Here is a 22,123-nt window from a genome sequence, read left to right on the forward strand (position 1 = left end):
CAATCTTATGTGGTGCTGCTCATCCCCTTCTCACTACTCCTTTTGTTTTCTGCTACCGCTACAACTTCTCTAAGTCAGCAGACCCAGTCATGAATGTTCAGACTAATTATAGCCACTGATAACAATATCAGTTGCTATATCAACAATACATGAGGTTGGGTGACAGCGTAAAGACCTTCCTCCTGACTGATTTGTTATTTTTGGTCTGAAGTGGTGCATATCTTCAGATGGCAATAGTAGCTCAGAGAAGATCTCTTGGGGGAAGGATCAGAAGTGAGAACTAATAATTATATGAATAAATACATAAATAAATACTCTTATATCCATGGATATTTGTGAAGTTTAGAAACATATACTAATGTCCAATTATGAATTTTTCAGAATAAAGGAAGTCAACTTGTCATAAATACTCTGATTTATGGAATATTTATTTAAGAAACACAAAAGGTACACTTCATAGCGCTGGAAAAATATTTTAATTTTAATATTTTTTCACCATTTATAACTATAGATCTGATGATCCCGCTATTTGGAATTAACTTGCACATTTAATGGTGTTTCCCATTTAAGTCTTCCAAAACATTTGTCATTATATAATATTACATCATAAGAAAAAATGTGATTTAAAAATCATTAAAACATAGGTTTAAGCAATTTCTTGCAACATAAGAACTAGTAGGACCAGTTATGATTATATACATTTTACACCTGAAATATCTAATAGCTCATATAATATTTTTAAATGCTTTAACAAACAAAACATAATTTAATATAAATAACCAAGCATGTTTCTTCAGCAAATCATCAAAGACTTGAAATCAACATAACACTTAAATGCAGTTGGGGTTGATAAACATTGAAACAACAATATTTCATTTATGTCTGACACATAAATTGATATGTTTATCAATTGATATGTTTCTAGTAGGACTGATCAAAAATATGTTTAGGTTGGAAAAACACATGCATTTTCCCTTTAAATACTGATAACTTCTAATAATTACAAAATTAAGCACAAGACAAAAACCTAGAGATTGGAGCAATGCTCCACTTTCCTATGCAACAACCATCAACACGCAGCCAGAGTTGCAATGTAAAAGTTTTAAATCAAAGCAAATTTATGTGTCAGAATTGCCTCGTCAAAGTACTGACCAACTGAGAATAGGTCAGGAATGTGAATCTAAGGCAAGACTTAAAAACTGATCTTCACAGTCTCTGGATGTGAGAAATTGGTAGAAACAGACCCCAAAGGCATTGAGGCTGGAAATGCAGCAAAAAGGTGGTTTTACAAAGTATTAAATCAGGAGGATGAAATATAAATGATCTCCATACTTTTCAGAGTTTTGTTTGTCTCTAAATTCTGTGCTAGTTCGTCTGTCACACAGAAGGTGGCTGCATTAACCGGAAAAAATGCAAAAATTTCAATGTGGTGTGTACACTAATAGATATGTGTTCCAGTGGTAGTCATGGACCTTACCAGAGGGGCCGCTTTTCATTGGCTGATGCCCATTCTACGTGGTCACGTGGGTGGCCGTCTCACAAACACGAGCCTCCCGTTAGCTAAGAACAGCATAATGGCAGCACTGATACAACTTCTACACCTTGAAGCCTGTCTGCTACACAGTCTTACGTTAGCTAAACAGATCAATATGCAACGTATACTGTGACTAGAAACCGCGACACGTTGGACCGGGTCCTGCAAAAAACAGGACATTTCCTCACTTTCTAAAAATATCCCGGGACGCCCGGGACAGGACGTGAAATCCGGACATGACTGACTGACACATGCTGGCCTCAGGTTTGCAACCAGCTTGTGACTGAGAAACCAGTAACCCCCTCCCAGATGATGAAATGAACTTGTTATTTCCTCTGTCTGTTGTTGTAGCTGATATATTGTGAAAATCCGGTAGAAATGATGCACTAATGGAGTCATGTTTACATAGAAACAATGCGCTACGAGGCTTTGCTTGTGAGACTTGCGGTCACGTGGGTCGGTTGTAGGCCGAGCTTTGTAAGGTCCATTGCTTATCAAACCGAACAAGTTGTCTCTTTATGAAAAAGTGATGAGTCCAATTGACTCACACTGCAACAGTCCTTGAATTCATCCTGGATGATGAGCTTGAGTCCGCTCTCCTCCTTTGAAAGGTGGAAGTCACTGGTTTTGACCGCCGGGACTGAAATCTTACCTGAGACAGAGACATAATTTAGTGAAAGAATACTAGAAAAATATTTGCAGACAATGTTGGTTCTTCTAAAAGTGGTACTCCTTCTGTCACCCCTAAACCAATAACAATGAGAAAATACACTAAAATCTTCAGCCAGATAAAATGCAGTGCCTTACTAGGCATGAAAAATAATCTCCCTATTTACAGCAGCAAGTAAAGAACATTAACTCTCTATTGACAGTATATCCAAAAACTCAATAAAAACTTGTTAATTTCACCTGTCACATTAGTTATATTTTACACATCCCTTTCTAATGCTACCTTCGGGAACTGCCTTAAATGACCCATAAATAAAAAAACTTTCAAAACACTGTAGTTCAAATCTTACACACAGCATGCCATAAATTGTTTGATGAAAATCTATCCTGCAGAGTTAAAATTATATCTTAAACTTGTTTACTTGCGACACTGTTCCTCTGGTTCCTCCTCAGGTTCTTCGAGCAGACGTAAAACATAAACAAAAAGAGGGTCAGGGAGAGAAAAACAAACCCAATGCTCATGATCCAGTGAGCATTTGTATGGTCTCTGCGATCTCCTTGTGGATCTGGAAAAAAGTCAAGTAATAGTTAGCTTCTTATACTGACAATTCATCATATACTCATCCATTCGTCAGTCAATCAGTCAGTCAGGGAGTCATCTGTCTATCCAGGGTTGGGACATGGAAGAAGCAGCTTATGTAGAGAGGCCCAGACTTCTCTCAACAACCCCCCTCACCCTCCCACATCTCATCCTGCATCTACTCCTGTTAGAACATGCCTGGAACATCTCACCAGGGAGATGTCCGGGAGACACCCTAACCAAATGCCTGAGCCACCTCAACTGGATCCTCTCGAAATGCTCCTCCTGGATGACCAAGCTTCTTATCCTATGTATAAAGGAGAGCCCAGAAACCCTGTGGAGAAAACTAATTTCAGCCGCTTGTATTTGCGATCTCATTCTTTTAATCACTACCCAAAACTTGTGATCATAGATGAGGGAAAATCATAGATGGCCAGTAAATCAAGAGCTATGCCTTTCGGCTCAACTCTCTCTTCACCACAACAGACTAGTACAGCGCTTGTATCATTGTAGACATAGCAGCCATCCACCTGTCGATGGCCATTTTTTCCTGAGAAACTTGAACTCCTCCACTTGGGGAAGGACCTCATCCCCCACCCATACAAGGTAGTCTACCCTTTTCCCATTTAAGACCATGCTCTCGGATTTGGAGGTACTGATCCTCATCACCGGCTGTTTCACACTGAGCTGTAAACGGCTCCTGCAAAAACTGGTGATTATGGCTTGATGAAGCCAGCAGACAACATTGTCTGCAAAGAGCAGAGACACCATCCTGAGGCCAACAAAACATATCCCCTCGACACTTTGGCTGCGAAAAGAAAGCCTGTCCAGAATTGTGACCGAGGACAACTTTGACAGAGTTCAACTCTCACCAAAAATGAGCCTGACTTACTGGTAACAAAATGGATCAAGCTGTGGCACCGGCCTAGCAGCTCATATCAAAGGGCTTGCTAAACTATGCTCCTACAGTGACCCAAACACGACTTCCCACCTTCTCCAAATCCCAAAAACTTGTAGATTGGTTCGGTAAGCTCCCATGTATCTTCCAGGACCCTTCTGAGGGTGTAGAGCTGGTTCAGAGTTCCACGGTCAGGACAAAAATAACACTGTTCCTTTTGAATCTGAGGTTTAACTATCCAGATGACTCTCTCCAGAACCCCTGAATAGATCTTATCAGGGAGGCTTAGGAGAGTGATCATCCTGTAGTTGGAAGACACTCTTCGACCCTTCTTTTTAAATATGGGAACTGCCACCCTGGTCTGCCAATCTAAGGGAACTACCTCCAATGTTCACACAATATTGTAGAGTCAGGTCAATGAAAACAGCACCACAACATCCAGAGTCTTAAGAAACTCTTGGGGAATCTCATTCACCCTACCAATTTTGTAACATACTGTATGGGAAAAACATGGACGAAACTATAGCGAAAATATTGTAATGGAAGTATTCACATGTTAACATACCAATACAAACAGCGTCGTGAGTTTTGTTTCCTGGAGTCTTTTCAACAAGTTTGTTTGCACCGCATCTGTAAATCATACAATATGTTACTGATAGTCTAAACTTTTTCATTGCTCTACATAGTTTTTCTTATTTTTTTCCTTTTCCTCAAATACAATTGTTATTTGTTGGTGGCTTGTTGAGTGACACTGATTGTTGCCAGTATAAAATGCATGAGAAGAAAAGGAATGGAAAGAAATGGGTACAGTTCCTTGAAAATATATTTGAATTGGGATTCACAGTTGCATTGAAGTTTTAACTTTGACAAGTAAGTCATAGTAAATTAATATGCTTTGATCTAAACCATTCCATTGTTGCTTTGGCTGCATGTTTTTTCTCCATCTTTGCATCAACTCTGACCAGCTTTCCTGCTGAAGAAAGTAATCCAGAAGCATGATTCTGCAGCCACTGTTCAGAGTTGTGTGCAATGTTAGAGTTTTCCCCAGTCACTTTGGCACATTTCTTAGATCCGAATTGAAATTCTCAAAGCTGCTTGTCCAGTCTTTGTGCCCACATCTAAGGAGAAATTATAGAAATCAATCAAGTCCAAAGTCTCAATGTTTTGGACTGTTACCAGAGTACTTGGAGAGAACTCATACATGCGCAGAAAGACCCTGGACCAGGATTTGAACCCTGGACCTTCTTGCTGCAAGGCAACAATGCTGCCTCTTATATCTATACTTTTTTATCTAAATCTGTCCAAAACTGGTACATGGCTCCTGAGAGAATCCTTACTTTCTCAAACCAAGGTAAAGCATTGGATCAACAAATGATCAACCAGTTTTCTGAAATCAGGTGTAGGAATACTGCACTGTAATTCCTACACCAATGATAGTTTCTTTAAAAAGATTGTCCTATGTTCCCATTTTTACTTTTATTTTTTTGTTTTTTTCTTTGAGCTCTGCAGCTCTGAGCTCTCTGTTGCCTTTTCCGTATAGCAAAGATATGGTCTGTCAACAAATTATTGTACAAATATTAAACGTAAATGTGAATCTGACCATTACATTTTACAATAATTGTCACCAAAAGTATTGCAACAGTTTATATCAAACTATCCCTCCAGTGTACTCTCTTATTGACATCATGACTAAACAATTTAACTGTCTAACCTGTACACATTGGCACAAACTCAGTGCTGTCATTCTGACAGCACCAACATGTTTATTGACACAAATATTTACTTTTGCAAAGTAAACTAAGAATTTGAGCAAGAGACTTTTTATGGTATTGTGATATTTTGTATGGTTCAAGTAATGTACCAAAGCAACTGAGAAAAAAATGTATATTGTTTTCAAAACCCATGGCATTTTTACGCATGTGTTCACTTTTTGTTTCATTTCACCCACAGCACATACTTCAACACCTTTGGTTTTTCCCTGCATTGCTTGTCACAAACCACATGTGGGATCTCTTGTGGCTTTCTTTTAACTTTGACTTTAGAATACCATAGAATTCTTATTTTCTCAAAAGAAAAATTTTGCTCACAGTAGGATTGCATGACACAGTCAAGAACCAAGTAAGAGTTTATTTTTCCCTCTCATTAATACATGGTCTTAACTCAACATTAAGACCACATGTACATAGATTCTTCTACCTGTTTTGCAGATCTCTGGACTTGCTCTTGCTTTAAACTTCTCAACAACTTTGTCCTCAATCTGTTAGCACTGTTCCTTGGTCTTCATTGTGCTGTTAATTAAGTAATGTCCTTTACCAAACCTATTAGACCTTGACAGAGTAGATGTATGTATACTGAAAAAATGACACACTGGTGCTATCATTACTTTGTACTGTTTTGGTCAACTCTAGAAGTAATCAGTTCCACTGGATTTTATTTAGGGCTATTAGAAAGGGGTAGAATAAACACAAGAATGTGTTACATATTTTAATTTGTGAAAAATATTGAAAACCATATATCATTTTCCTTTCATTTGGTATGAAAACCCTACTTTTGTTTGACACAGACTTGGTGATCTAAGAAAGGTTTGTGCATTTTCTGTGTTTTTGGTAAATGTTAGAGCTCAGAAAAATAATTTAATTAGCTCAAAATTGCACCAATTTCTTTTTCTAATGAAAAATAAAGGATTAAAGATCAATTTTTTAAGAAAAAGAAGATTAAAATACTTGCTGTTACTTGCTTCTCTGTACATTTACGGTTTCAGTAGTAAATTCCCAACAAATATACATAGGTTCTTTTCTGTGACTCTATAAATATATTGCAACCTACAGCAATGGTGGAAATGCTAAAAAAAAATGTGTCTTACAATGTCCATGGCTTGCAGGTGTCCTCTTTTGCATCAAAGAAATTATTCCCAGGGCATTTAAATTCACATTTATAAGAATAGCTTCCATTCCCCAAATCTATGGATAGATAGATAGATAGATAGATAGACAGACAGACAGACAGACAGACAGACAGACAGATTAATCATTTCCTTTTGCGTAGATGTGGCAAACTTCTAATTCCCACACTCATGTGAGGGATAAGGAGTAATATTGTCACCCTCCTAAAATAATTTCATTTCATTTTTCACCAAAAGTGAATATGGCAAAACAATCACCACCTTCCCATCATACAAGAAAGTAAAAAATCACTTTTGGCAAAAAAATGACTTAGACCATTATTTTAAGAAGGTGATAATATGTAAATAGCTCTAGCCTAGTCGATGACACACAAATATCCCATGTCACCAAATAATTAATTTCTGATATGTCTGAACATGTCCACTCTCACCTATCTTCTTCGGTTCCTCTCCTGCGCTGCACTTGTTTTCCTCACAAAGTGAGCATGACTTGTCAGAGCACAGGAAGCCAGGTCGGCACTGACAATTTCCCTTTGTGGTTTTGGTACAGTTCTCGGCAAACCCTGCAGAGAAACAAGAATTCCAACCATTTTTTTTTATTATTTGCCTTGAGCCACTAAGTTAGGTGAATTGCTATATTACATGCAAAGTGTTACCTTGCTGGCATGAAGGGCATTTATTACACCTGTCAAAGGCATTGATGTGGTCTGCATAAGTCCCTTCTGGACAGGCTCTGCAGTCAGTTTCCCGAGTTTCAGAGCAAAAGTCCTTCATATAAGTTCCTTCCAGACAAACAACACATTTGTGTCAACTTCAAAAGTATTCGCACTTAATACTCAGTATATTCTAGAAATAATGTTATTATTAGATCTAACAACACAAAACACCTGCGCAACACTCTGCATTACTTTTACATGGTTTATATATGCCTTTAAAATGTAAAAATGTAAGCACTTACCAGGGTCACACTTTTTGCAGCACCGTCCATTTTTTTCATAGTGATCATTTCCACAATTTCTTTTCTGTCCTGTAGTCCAAGTGCTCAGTGAAAACACTATTAGAAGTGCTCTGGAGAAGCTGAGATGAATCATTTTAGTCAGAGCTGAGTTTGTGTGTGTGTGTGTGTGATTTTATATTGGCTTTCTGTGTACGTCACTGTCTCTGGGTTTCTTAACAGGAGGTGGTGTTAAACTACAGGAAGTGAAAGACCACTCAATAATACGCAAAGACTGAAACGCAAAACATTCAACAGCGCAGGATGAATCAAATATTTTTCATATTATCTGTTCATCAAATCTGTTCTTAAATATAACTTAAAGTGTTCTCATTAGTTATGGAGTTTGTTTATTAAAACACCATTTAAAATCTGTTGCCGGAATCCTAACTTTTAAGGTAATGTCACACATACATTTACTGGTCACTTTATTAGGTACACTTTTTCAACAATTCAATATCTGAACATTTCAGCCAGCTATTTCATGCCAGCTACTCGATGCTCTATGGCATGTAGATGTGGTGATGATAACTTGCTACTGAGTGTCAGAAAGGAGATTGAAGTGGCTTTGGATGACAGGGCAGGTGTGAGTATCAGAAACTGCTAACAAGAAGATCATGAAGGATCTGAAAGACAGTGAGTGAAAAAAATGACTTGTTGATGTCAGATGTAAGAGGAGAATTAGCTGAGTGCAGTGTGATACAAAGTCTTGGAATAGCATTTCTGGACAAAGGACACATCTAACCTGAGCTACAATAATCAAAAGTGGACGATAAAAGATTGTAAAAATGTTGCCTGATCTAATGAGTCTTGGTTTCAGCTGCAATATTTAGATAGTAAGATCAGAGTTTGCTGTAAATGGACCCATTCTACCTAGTCTCAATGGTTGAATGTGCCGTTAGTGTAAGGGTGTGAGTATTTTTTATGTTTTTTTGCCCACTTTAGGTCTCTGAGCACCAACAGAAAGGACACAACCCACTTGAGCACTGCTTTTAATCATTCCCTTCATAAATAAATCACACTATATCAGTCTTTTGATGGATACTTCAAGCAGGATTATGCACTATGTCACAAAACTCAAATATTTTCAATCTGGTTTCTTGACAATGACAATACGTTCACTCTACAGAAACGTCTACAGTCACCGGAACTCGATCCAATTGAGCACTGAGTCGATGTGGTGGAATAATTGATCATCTGACAAACCTGCAGCAACTCTTTGATGATATTATCAATATAGATCAAAATCTGTTCCAACTGTTGCCTACTATCTAATACGTACAACTGTACGTATTACATAGTATTAGATAGTACGAAGATTCATGAATTCTTCATGAATCTTCATGCAGAATTTGAGAAGTTCTGTAAGTGGCCAGTGAGTGAAGTCGACCCTCTAAAAATCAAAACACTACAACCGGTTTTCCATTTGTTTAACTTATTTAACTGTGCAAAATTTACCCTTACAACAAACCAACTTCTACATTTGGCAGCCATCACCCACATAAGTTTGAGAAATCAAAGGAGGGTATAGTTAACAGAGAGAGTGTCATTGTTTATAGCTATTGTATTCATACTACTATTACTAATAATAATGCTTCCTGTATTTGATCTTCATTGTGTTCATTGTATATTCTTCAGGTAAACTGTCTGTCAAACTGGATGAAAATTCTTCACAATCTATCAGAAGTGGCTTAATCAGGATGGTGTTTACTAAAGTCAGCAAATTATCCTTAAACTGGACCTGTTATGAAAAAAATTATTTTTTGCACATTTTTTACGTTTCCATTTTGGTCTCTACTCCTTCCAAAATCAGTCCAAGTTCTTTAAAACCCCTCTCAGTTGTTTTCTAGCAATAAGTTAATGTATCTTTGTAGTCTGGAAAATGAACCGTTTCAAAAACCTCCACATTATTAAGTCACAACCACAAGGCTCTGCCCGTTTACCTAGTAACACTAGCTGAGCCCCCCACTCCTCACCAAGTAACCCAAGCAAGAACTCAGGCATGAACTCAGCTGGTTTCACCACTGCTTAATATGTTTTCTATAGCCCATAAACAAATCCTAACTTGTTCAAGGAGCCATAAAAGGAGGAAATTAACCTAAATTATTTTTATTGATGTCTGCTGTTAACTAGTTTTGTCCTTCTGTACCTCCTTTAATATTAGAGGATGTTTATTATGAGGAAACAGGTTTTATTTGATGTCTTCTTTGTTTGTGACTGATTTATCTAAAATAACAAAAATCAGTAGTATTTTTCAATGTTTTACAATGTTTTTCAACAGTAAACCTACGGAAGCCTGAAGGCAACATTTCTGAAGCACAATTACTGTACATGGCTTACGAACAAGCTTATTTTATGCAATTTATTTTGAAGAATGATAATGTTTGATTCCAACAAACATTTTATTTGGCAATCAATGAGTGGAAAGCATGATAATGTACCTATATTTTATAATCATTTTAATTTAAGGTGCATTTCAATTTATTTTACGTCATTTTTTTTGTTTGAACTCAAGCAAGCTAATTTATAGAGCTGAACAAATAATTTTGGTGTGAACATCAAGTTCACACCAACCGCAGTTTTATAAAGAAAATGACTAAAATGCTTCACGTTGGTTAATAGACTTCTGAGACTTAAAAAAAAAAATCTGTTTTGTTCATCTGAAAGTGTAAGCATGATAAAATCTCTGCATGTAAGCGCAATGTGGGTTTTTTTTTTGTGTTGTTGTTTTTCTATGAACCTCTGTTAAAAGAACCATATGTTCAAGTTAGTTGCTGCATGTTGAGTTTTATAGTTTCACAGCTGTCAAAAGATTTGAACATCTGATCTGCAAAATACAAAAATGTTGATTGATTTGGACACCCAGAGGCTGTTTCACACCTCGTTGACAATGAAGGTTTTCAAGTAAAATGACGTGTGAAATCTAGAGTACCACAGAGCTGGGAATGTTTTTTTTTTAGAATAACTGACTTCTTTTAAGAATTTAAGCCCGTCTTCTGAATCGAGGTTTTCTGCACTATACACGTTTTCAAACAGGCATTCAAACATTACTGATAATTGATCATGCATGTTACTTTATGGATTGAATTAAATTATCTCCCTAAAATACGACCATCTTGTCTTGTCTACTTCTATTTGATGCAATGCTTGTGCTGAGCTTCACCAGCTTGTAAATGCACTTACTATCATGCAAGATCAATTTCAGACAGAATTTCAAAATAAAGTATTATTTTTTGTGTGCAATCATAAGAGTTAGGTATAACTAGTCACTTTTACTCAATTACATTTACCTGAGTAACTTTTTCTTATTTACTTTTAGGAGTATTTTTCCTATACTTTTTTACTTTTATTTGAGTAATTTTACTATTAAGTATTGCTACTATGACTTGATTAAAATTTCTGAATTCTCTACTCACTGAATGAGAAAACATGTTCTAATCAAAAATTCACCAGACAGACACAAGCCTGCAGTTTTTATTGAGGTTCCATTTTTTTTTATTGAAAGAAACTGATTTGGAAACCTTTTATTTGTTTTTTGCAACTTATGTCAATTATTGCTATTTTTGTTCTTAAAATCCCAAAATTTTCACTTAACTTTATACTTTGGTCCATCTTATTATGTAATTTGATTAGTTGCTCGGTACTTGAGTGAAGTTTTTACCAAATACTTACTATTTTTCACTCTTAAGTAATTTCTTGGATGCCTATTTTTTGCTTTTACTTGAGTAAAATACGTTGAAGTGGTACTACTCTTACTTGAGTACATTCATTGTCTACTCTGCCCATCTCACCTACATTAAAGTGTTTGCAGCTGATGTTTATCAACTAAGTTTTCAAACTATTGAACATCTGACTTACAGCTTGTCTTCTACGAAGAACTCTGAAGAAAAGGATAAAATAGCTTTGTTATTGGTGCACTGGATTTCAGCTATAGTAAGAGAAATAATAATTGATCAATTAAAGTGTTTATTTGTATTTTTCTTATTTTAAGTCTTATGATTCCTTGACTGTCAATGATAAAATATTATCACCTTCCTAAAATAATGACCTAAGTCATTTTTTGTAATTTTTGGTATGAAAAATTACCCCTAAAAGATGATTTAGGCAAAAAAAATATATAACTTTTTGCAAAAAAAATGAGGTAGGCCGTTGTTTTGAGGTAGGCTGTTGTTTTATTCTCTAGTTTTGTAGAGAGTAAAGGAGGAGAACAATGTGATTTTGCAGTCCCTCTATGTAGAAGTGCAAACTCCACAACTACGTGCTAAAACTAAAAGCATACTAAAAGCATACTGCTCTTAGCCTGCTGTCATTGTGGTCTGACATACCTGTCGTCTCTAGCTTGGGGTTTCCTGGCAAATGAGACTCAGCCTTTAGACATGCTGAAATGAATCCTCAGTAAGCCAAATGTTTGCACCATTAAATGGCAGAAAATTACACTGAGCAATTCGACAACTCAAAAATACTTTGGGGGAACCATCAACTCTACAAGTAAATTTTAAGAGGACAATGAAGCACGAAACCCGCCACAATCCATGAGTCTCCAGTGGTTTCCCCAGAGATCTCATTGGCCTTTAACCCCGTAGGACTCATCACAAATTATTCATGTGGATCACTCATTGCGAAATTCTTGCTGTACCTGGAAGCCTCTCAAACCCAGGACCTTCTTGCTGCAAGGCAACAGCTCTACCAACTGCACCACTGTGCAGCCCTTTTAAGTGCACCCACCCAACTAAATAAAAAACAAAACAAATCTGTCTCTGCTGAAACTTATGTTGACGTATATAATAAAGAACACATCATACATGCACACAACTGCACTAAAGTAAATTTAAAAAAATATATACAATACAAGCACAGTATTGCAAATAAGTTTGTTTACAGACATTTGTGCCAATAAAAAAAACATATTTTAGTGACCCACTGGGGAACGGTTGCTCCACCTGCTTCATTGATCAAGCATATATACTCACAATGTAGTTGGCTTTGAAACTACATTCATGTAGCTGCAATGTTTGATGCATGTTTGAAAGGGTGAAAACATGGGACATCTGGATTTCCTTTGTGCATTGTAAAATCTAATCAAATATTTGACAAGTATCTTATTTAAAGACTGCGGAGAGAGCGGTCGCTTGGGCAAAGCAATGTTTTTTATGTGCTTTTTCAGTGTTTCAATTCTAAATGTATTAGAACCAGGAGGCATTATGAGAGGCTCATTTACATGCACTTTGCTAATTTTCAAACAAATACATCAGGCCGAAAACGAGGAGAGTCGGAGTGGAGAACATGCCAGAACATGTATTGAGCAAGCATGTGTGAGGTTTGAGTGCACATTTGACAAATTGTTGTTCACATATACATGTGCATTAGTGTCCCTGCATACTCAGGTTGGTGGCTGTGCATTGAGGTTAGAGGCACAGATAGAACAGCATAATTACCAGCAGCACAACACAAAGGAACCAGACTGGAAGAGAAATCTCTGATTGGCTTAGACTACAATATGGGTGTAATGTATGTCTGCATCACAGACTTTTTTTTCTCAGTAGCACTAGTGGAACCTCCTTTTTTTTAAGCACTATTGAGAAATTTGGTCACATTTATGAACACATTGGTCATACTCTAAAGCCTTGACACCATAGGAGACTTCCTCAGAGCCCAAACAATGCAGGGCCCTCCAGAGACGTGATGAATCATTGATTTCCAAATATCATTTTAGCCGGTAATATTTACAAGACAAAAGATGTTTAGCTCATCCTATAAGTGCATAATACACCATGTTGCGGTCTACATATATAATTTCATATATGGGTATCCCATATTTCCAGAAGTGAAACTACAAGGTTCATAGTTTTTTTAGACATCAGCAGGCCAGTACTTGGGCTAGGAAGTCTAAGCCTACTGTTAAACATAGTGCATCCACATAAAGTAAAAGTAATCTAGTTAGTGACTGTGAATTGTAGAATTTTAGTCAGGCTGGGCAACAAAGCAAAACTGGGAGTAACAGCCAATTAGACAAAGCCAGGTTTTGTATTTCACTGCCTGAAACCAAGTAAGGTAAGAAAAGGTATGGTAATTGTATTTATATAGCACATTTTCAGCAACAAGTCAGTTCAAAGTACTTTACATAAATTAGAAGGAAATATTAACAAAACAAAAAAGCCAAAAGAAAGACAAAAAAGTTACAGAGGTGTAGAACTAAATGTTGGTTCCAATTGTCCTGGGTTCAGTTTTAGATTTGTATAAAGCTAAATGTTGGTTCTCCATATTTGATTCTTGTTCTGGGTTGCTAAGTAAACTAACAGGAGTTTCTCAGGTCTTTCTCTGATATTAAAAGTATAAAACTAAATGTTGGTCTGAGTACTCCACAATTTATAAAAGCAATAAACTAAAGTGTATAAAGTAGTTTTGAAATGTTCAGTTGCCTAAGCTCCCAAAATGCTAACTACATTTGTTATTTGGCATCTGGAATGGGTCTAGTTTACCAATCAAATTTAAAATTTTAGTTGAAACCTCTTTCTTCCTTTAATAATTGATTTTCATACTTGGTTTCTCTGTGTTGGCAGAGTTACAGTCTCTGTTTGTTCTCCAGGTTGAGCATAGGGTATTCTGAGTGCATCATATATGCTGAAGCCATTCCCACAGATGGAGATCAAGGTGACAGATGGTAATGCCTCAGTGCTTCACTGGGCCGAATACATTCCTTTCTCATCACCATGTATTTGCAGTAATTCTTTTATCTGATTCTCTGTTCCTGTTTTGCTGCCGTCTGAGTTTGCTCTTGTTTCAAACTTCGTGATCTGTAGCTGTACCACCACAGCTTTTCGGTTTCTTAAAGATATTACATAACCACACACGTAGACAGCTGCAGTGAAACACCTGCTTTAGGATGTGACGTATAGCCAATGATTAGCATTTACGTAGTTCAAACAGTAGTCGGAGGAGTCTGTCGGTATAAAACCACAAATGGCAGTGATGACACTGTGGAAGCAATTTCTTCCATACACATGGACACCCCCTTCTGTAGACCAGAGTGCAGGCGATGGCTGACAGACCTATATAACGTCTCTTCACATGCAACTAGAAAGTGCAAAACTGAAGCATACAGGTATGAAACAAGAGTTTAGAGGCAGATTGTATGCCCCTGTGTTAGAAATGTCAAGTAAGACAAGAAAAAAAAAAGATGTTAGTGGCATTATGTATAAAAGAAAATTATATTCTTGAGCTCAAAAGTTGTGTGTGAGTCGAAGATAAAGAAAACCAAAAAATGTCATTCAAACCTACCACAAATTTCACTTCATTCAACCCAGTGAAGAGTGTTTGTCATTTACCCAACCTTTTTTGTGGTATTTTTCCTTTGTGGGAGAATGGAGATTTGTATGACTAATCAGAAAAAATCATATATGTTTTATGTAGCCTTGCAGCTAATGCATAAGTTTGCTGTTTGCAAAAATGAAATGTTTTTTCCAGATTAATTAGCTTTTCTTTTGTCAGGTTGAAAAGAAAGATATTTAGTTAACAGACCACTTTTAATCGCCTTTCTTTGTATTTTCTCCTTTATGTGTAACTAACGATACTCAAACAAAGGTGACAAAGGATCACAGCGACAGACCTCACAAGAATAAAGGAAGTAAATGGCACAGAATGCATGAAAGGAAGCGGGCAACCACAATGCAACAGGGACCACAGTTCAAAACAGCATGAAAATCCAAAACCATAAAATCATCACAATTTACAAACCCAAAGATTGTCATATCGGCATGGACCCACTGACTGATCCATGCCTGTGTAGCCACAACAAACTGTGATTCATGCTGTGATGGTTTTATTAGAACCATCACAAACCTCTTCCAAGGTTTGAGCTACATTACTTTGACTTTTATGGCCACCATGCTGATGCCTGTTCAAATCACGTCCTTTAAGGATCACTTTTAATAGACAAGGACACAAGAACTGCAGTTTTGGAAATGATAACTATCTGCCCATTTATCTTACTTCCAACACCTTTGATGATCAAATATTCCTTTGTTGCCTAACATATCCTGGTCCAGTTGACAACCACCAAGGTATAGTCCTCAAATCAAATCCAAATATGTGATGTTTTTAAAACTGTATGCTAATTTTTTTAATAAAATGGATGAGTTCATGTTAGTTGACATGAATTTCTGAAAATATAAGATTATCTTCCATTATGAAGCTATTTGAAAACAAGAAAATGATAACGATAATGAACCTTAGCCCATAAGTTCTAACCAGAGACAGCTTGAAGAGTGTACTTTATCCTTTTATTGTTTTTGTTGTTGTGTGAGTAGGAAACTGGCTCAAATCCAATGGTCCATCCTGTTTATGTTCACTTTTTCAGTAATCATAATGTTATGTATGATCAGTGTGATTATAATAAGGTCAAGTTCAACTGGTAACAGAGAAGAATATTTGAAAAGCACCATACTGTGATGTGCACAGTGGATATTGTAATGTTAATCAACTACTTAAAATAAGGGTTAGGGAATTTAAAAAGCACACAGATAACCGTCTTAAATTTACAGAATTAGCACAAAGAAAGTCACAAAGGCTTATTCAGAGATCAATACATTTTTACTCAAATAATATACAGAATATAGACACCAGTTTGTCGTACTCACACATTAAGCAAAAACGTACAAATTGATAAGAAAACAAACAACCAGATATATATATAGACGTGAATAAATGGATGATATTTATCTTCAAGTGCTAGTAAGTCAGGCTACAACTCAAAAAACCCCAAACAGGTTTGTTCTGTGTAAAGTCTGCTTAATTTCTCTGAAACTGCACACTAACTTCCTGGATCAGTGACATTTACACCCAGTTTGGGGGAGTTACTCTTTCATCTGTTATTCTGTCTGCAGCAGAACCTCACTTTCAGAAGCCATGGTGGTTCTTGCTTTAATAGGACCACAAGGTAAGTCACACCTTGTGCAACTCAATCCATCAATGGTAAATAATAAAATTTAAAATTAAAAAAAATACAACTTTTATAGAACACTTAAAATATTGAGCTGGGGAAGATTTCATTCCAGAAAACCATTAAATTTTCCTCTTTTATAAGATTTCACTAACAAGATCCTTTTTCATTTTATTATCCAGCTCTAGATTTTAAACTAAAAAGACTTCTAAAAAAAAAATACAAAAATAGTCTCAGATGTTTTCTTCTTTTTTTTTTTACAGTGCCTAAACCTTACATACCACATGAGGGCGCTCATCCCCATTGAACTAACTTGAAAATGAGCAGAAAAACTATTTAGGATTCCACAGAGAATAGTTTTTGTTTTACTTTGTGTTTTTTCCATTGTGGTGTCTCTCCCTTGTCTAGAGAGAGATGCGTCATCGGTATAAAAACCACCAGTAGTCATACATAGTTCAAAAAGCTACAGAAGTAAAATGTTCATAACTTTACATCAGTATAAGTGATATTATTTCAATAAATAATACATTTTCAGAAAAACTGGAATGGAGTACACTTTACTTTACACTGCATATGTAACATGTTCATTTTTATTGTAAAATAAAATAAACAAATACAAAATTAATCCAGTCATGGTATTTTTAAATGTTTTCCCTACCTAAACCAATACCACCTTCTTGAAAGGAACCTTCAATTCTTAGAATGAATCAACATATGTGCAGTTTCCTTTCGGGTCGATTTTACAATCGAGACTCAACCAGGCATGAAGCTACTTAGTGCTCATCTGGTAAATGGTGAAAGATAATTAGGGCAAAGTTTCATACTCCTCTGACTGCACTAATCTGAAAAAAATTTCCAGCAAGGCACAAACAACATGAAAGTATTCACATTTACTACATCAGTCTTTCCAAACACCAGAACAAGAAAACAGAGGAGGCAACTCTTTTGCTCCATGTGGTACTTTCCCTCACCCCACATATTTCTGAAAACAGATTTGCTTTTTTTTTTTTTTATCTTGTGCAAAAGAGACATGCGACTGTTGGAACAGACCAAGAAAACACCGAATAACACAAGAAAGAAACTTAAAAACAATGTAAATGAAAAAGAGAAATTTTGTTCAATAGTTTTTTTTTTTACATTTCCATGGGGTATGTTTTATAGTTTCTACCCACATTATTGTTCAAAGTGCGTATTTCTCAGAGTTGTCCCAGCCCTATTAGAGCATGTATAATGTCAGCAGAAGGTCTATAAAATCTGCATATAAATGCATATAAAAGAAAATTCACCAGGTAGTATTGGCAAATGTATACTTATCAGGAAAAAAACATATTCACCATGTCAGCCATAATAACTCCTCCTAAGAAGTATAACATCAAGAATACTAATGTCTACCTTGAATGGTTTCACAGTTTTAAAAAGCGAGGTATAATTCAATAATCCTACACTGTATTACAACAGAACATACAGTCAAATTTTGACCACAGTACAGATTAAATACACACCTGTTACAATGCAGATGTTGTCTGTTTCATGTAAAACACAACAAACAATACAAGGAGGATCTGAGGGGTCTGCAGTAAGTTAAACTTTTCCAGGGATGGCTCTCTGAAGTATGAAATGAGGATTTTGGTCAAAGAAAAACTTCATCTCACGGCTCTGGGTTTAGTTTCAAAGAGGACTCACTGCCATCACCGCTTTCCTCAACTGGCCTCCGACACAAAGAGTCCTTGGCTGCAAACAAAAATGTACATATGATCAAGAAAAAGCTAATTAGGAAACATTTTCCACTATTTTCCATTATGCTATGCCAAACCATCCTTGATTATTAAATCAAAAAACACTTAAAAAAACAAAACTTATACAGTCAATAAAATGCATACAAGTGTTTTTATTTACTAAATAATGCATTTTCTGATGGTAAGTTAAAATGGACAATCACCTGCGCAGGAGAAACACACTAGCATCTTATTCCAGTATAAAAACTGAATGATCTTTTTTGCTATATGTGTCTTCAATGTTCTTGCGCTTAATTAATATATACAGTTCTGAAAAGAATTAAGAGGCCACTTAAAATGAGCAGTTTCTCTGACTTTACTGCTTATAGGTAAAGGTTTGAGTAAAATGAACATAGTTCTTTTATTCTATGAACTACTGACAACATATCTCTGAAATTCCAATCATAAATTCTGAATTTATTTGCAGAAAATGAAAATTGGTCAAAATAGCAAAAAGACGCAAAGCTTTCAGACTCAAATAATCCATGCTGTGGATTCAGTTCATATTCATTTAGAAACAACAATACAAATGTTTTAACTCGGGAAGAGTTCAGAAATCAATATTATGGAGAACAACCAGGAGATGTTCAGTGAAGTCATCTCACTTTTTTCCATAGCTGTATATTTGTTCACTAATTTAAGACCTGTGGACCCAGATTGCTTTTAACTTACTCTGTACTGCTGGTTTTGACTGCCAGCAGGGGGTAACATGCAGCTTGCAGGTAATTGCTGTCAGCACGAGCAGCCCAGCAATTCCCAAAATGAGAATGGCCGTACCTGGAATAAAATGAGACAGTCCAGCTACAGCTTACATCACCCTAGAATCTGAGCGTGACAGAAAGCAGGAAAAGTCTTACCTATGTGAATGCTTGTGGGCTGCGTTATGACTCTCACAGTAGAGGTCTGAACTGTAGTTGTGGTGGTACTCGAGAGTGTTTGTGTTGGAGCCCCCTCATGTGGACGACGTGTTGATGAAAGTGAAGGGAAAACTGCTTTGATTGCTGTGTGGGCTACAGTGGTCTGACTATCATTTATCATCTCATTACACACGACGTCAGAGGTTGAGTTTCCAGCCTGTTTAATCCCTGCAGACTTACAGCTGCAATAACATAACAAAGACAAAAACAACAGTCTTTAGCTACATGTGTACTTGAGGTTTCAAATGGTGTGCAGCTATTGAAACTTACTCTTTCCATTTTTGACATGGTCTGTCAATCTCTTTGGTGAAATAACCTTCCTTGCACTTTGAACAAACTGCCAGTGGGAAAAGTAACATTTTTCATTAAGGTTCAGCCTTTGGATCAAATAAAAGAACATAAGAAATTTGTCTGAGTCTATACCTTACCTCCATTTTCCAGTCCAGAGCCTATATCACATCTACAGATGCTTGAATCGCTTGAAAATGGAACAAAGCCCTCGCGACATCCACATACAGTATTTTTTACTGGGGTGCATATCTCTTTGATTGAGCTTCCTGATTCTGTAAAACCCCAAAAATAATACATTTTAGGATTTAAACTACAGAGTCGTTGGTTTAATTTGTAAAAAGAAGCTAAAGGACAGAAGGCTTCATTCAATGTTTGCACTTTTGTCATTGGCTGTTCATAGAAGAGTTTTTAGTCAGTACATGTTAGCAAGGTTTTTACTTCTACCTTCATCACACAGTGTGCATGCGTCACAGCTTTTAGAATCCTTTGGTGTTGCCCGAAAAGTTCCTTTCCCACAAGGCTCACATACTATTTTGCCTCTAGATTCCTTCAATTTCTCACCTACATATTTCACAAGTTGGAGAAAAACAAAAGTTTAACTTCTAAGTACTTCAGAAAACAGACAGAAATAAAAGAATTCTACATCATTACACAGAACAAGAAAAAAATTTAAAAAACACCCAAAGGGTTATTTATTTTTCCTACCTTTATTACATCTTGCTGCATCCAAATCAACAATAAACACATTAAGAGTCAAAATGAATAGGAGCAGACTGAACAGAAACATGTTAAGTCGTTCTCTGTGAGTCGTGACACAAGGTTGTTTGTTCACAGCTCCACCCGGTTGTGAAACAGGAACACTATTGTGGGTTTTAAATAGGCTTCACGTCATCTTTTCCCCATAAAAAAAAAAACCCAACCCACTATGTCAGTCTTATGGTTGGATTTCTGAAAATCTACAGCTTTTAAGCTAAAACTAATTTCAAAAGCATATGATTTATTTACATTCATAACTTCAAAACTCATTCATAACTATCCCCATTAATAAGCTTAAACAATTTCTCTTTTTTTATTATTTTAATTTAAAAAAAGATTGCGAATTGCCATAAAAATAAATCTTATGACATAGAAACTTAGAAGGGATAAAGTTATGTGTCTCTAAAAATATAGTAACAAAAAATAAAAAACAAAACCAACAAAACCTGATCCTTTTTGTGGGGATTGAGTTATTAATACTGTCCTTCTGTGTTAAATTACAATTTCTCCATGAAGGTTAATGACTTCTCAGAGGTGTTCAACAAGGCTCCACACTAGATCCACTGTTGTTTACATTTTCTCTTTGTACATATAAATCTGTTTTATTAATTATTTTTGTGCTTTAAAGCCCACCAGACTAATCCCTCCTTGTCTAACTCTGGATTCACATGCTACATCCATCAACTAATCCTTTTTCCTTTAATAAAGAAATGCTGGTACAGCTTGACCTGCTGAAAAAGCAGCTCATATTTTTGCTTCTCCACACTTAGGCCAATGTGACACATTGCTTACTGGGCAGGTAAAACCATCAGTCATAAAAATGTTCTAGTCAGGTTTTAAAATGTTCAAACCACACTGTTAGCCTTTGCTGTATTTTCTACAGCAAAATACCGCAAAATGCCCAGTAAAACTAACATAAAACATCTTTACAATTAGTTACTGTAATTTGCATTGCATTATGGGTAAAGGACATAGTATTACAGTAACTTACTGTATGTTTTGAAGTTGCAGTATTTTACTGTTTACACATTGCAGTAGTGGTACTGTATTTATAATGTCTTGCACTGTTAGCCTTTACTGTATTTTTTACAGCTAAATACCACAAAATGCCCAGTAAAACTAACATAAAACATCTTTACAATTAGTTACTGTAATTTGCATTGCATTATGGGTGTAGTACATAGTATTACATTAACTTACTGTATGTTTTGAAGTTGCCGTAATTTACTGTTTACACATTGCAGTAGTGGTACTGCACTTATAATGTCTTTGCGCTGGCCATGTAAGAATTCTATTTGATTTCCAACGGTCATCATAGATGTTTCATCGTGGTTCCCTGTTTCTGTATTTTTACTCCTTTAGTGGTTAACATATTTTTAAGGCAGAAAGAGAGCATGTACTTTTGTTTTTTTCACATCCTAGCTAACATTAATATGCAGTTTATCTGGCTACGTCATCAAGGGTGGCTTCGCTTCCAACGTTTTTCTGATGACGTTTGTTTTAAACTCCGAAGCTTTTTCCGTCCAAGTGCAAGTGCAGCTCTGTCGCCGTGCTGTGGGCTCACACTGCTTCAGCTCTTCGCAATACAGGTAAAAAAACACTTCTTAGAAAACTGTTTGAAGCCAAAACCTAATCTGGATATGTACATTTTAGATGGAGCTAACGTAACTTATAGCATCATGCTGTAATGCTATAACTTAGCATGAGGTGAAAGATAGAAAAATATGATGGTGTTATTTTTTGAGCTGGAATTAACGTTAGCTAAGGTGCTAATTTTAGAAGGTTTTAGTTTGACTTTTGCCGCTAAATCTTCCTCGAACGACTAGCTTTGGGTTGAGATAAGCTCAGTGCTGAGTGTCTGTTAGCATT

At 36.2% G+C, this 22,123-nt stretch overlaps 2 protein-coding genes across 2 annotated transcripts; both read right to left on the reverse strand.

The window, feature by feature from the left end:
* Positions 1–460: 460 nt before the first annotated feature.
* On the reverse strand, positions 461–7,666 carry tnfrsf18 (tumor necrosis factor receptor superfamily, member 18). Its single transcript, XM_044121325.1, has 7 exons — positions 7,542–7,666; positions 7,240–7,365; positions 7,015–7,146; positions 6,545–6,641; positions 4,247–4,311; positions 2,626–2,769; positions 461–2,186 (listed from the first exon to the last, which is right to left on the reverse strand). Exons 2-7 carry the CDS (start codon positions 7,355–7,357, stop codon positions 2,029–2,031), a joined length of 714 nt encoding a protein of 237 aa, XP_043977260.1. The 5' UTR covers positions 7,358–7,365; positions 7,542–7,666; the 3' UTR covers positions 461–2,028.
* An 8,574-nt stretch (positions 7,667–16,240) lies between these two features.
* si:ch73-361p23.3 (tumor necrosis factor receptor superfamily member 4) lies at positions 16,241–20,340 on the reverse strand. The gene is made up of 7 exons (XM_044121323.1): positions 20,204–20,340; positions 19,943–20,059; positions 19,636–19,770; positions 19,478–19,544; positions 19,148–19,389; positions 18,963–19,067; positions 16,241–18,246 (listed from the first exon to the last, which is right to left on the reverse strand). The coding sequence occupies exons 1-7, from the start codon at positions 20,283–20,285 to the stop codon at positions 18,164–18,166; spliced, it is 831 nt and encodes a 276-aa protein (XP_043977258.1). The 5' UTR covers positions 20,286–20,340; the 3' UTR covers positions 16,241–18,163.
* Between the last annotated feature and the right edge of the window lie 1,783 nt (positions 20,341–22,123).

The sequence above is a fragment of the Gambusia affinis genome, linkage group LG07 (assembly GCF_019740435.1).
Source record: "Gambusia affinis linkage group LG07, SWU_Gaff_1.0, whole genome shotgun sequence".
NCBI lineage: Eukaryota > Metazoa > Chordata > Actinopteri > Cyprinodontiformes > Poeciliidae > Gambusia > Gambusia affinis.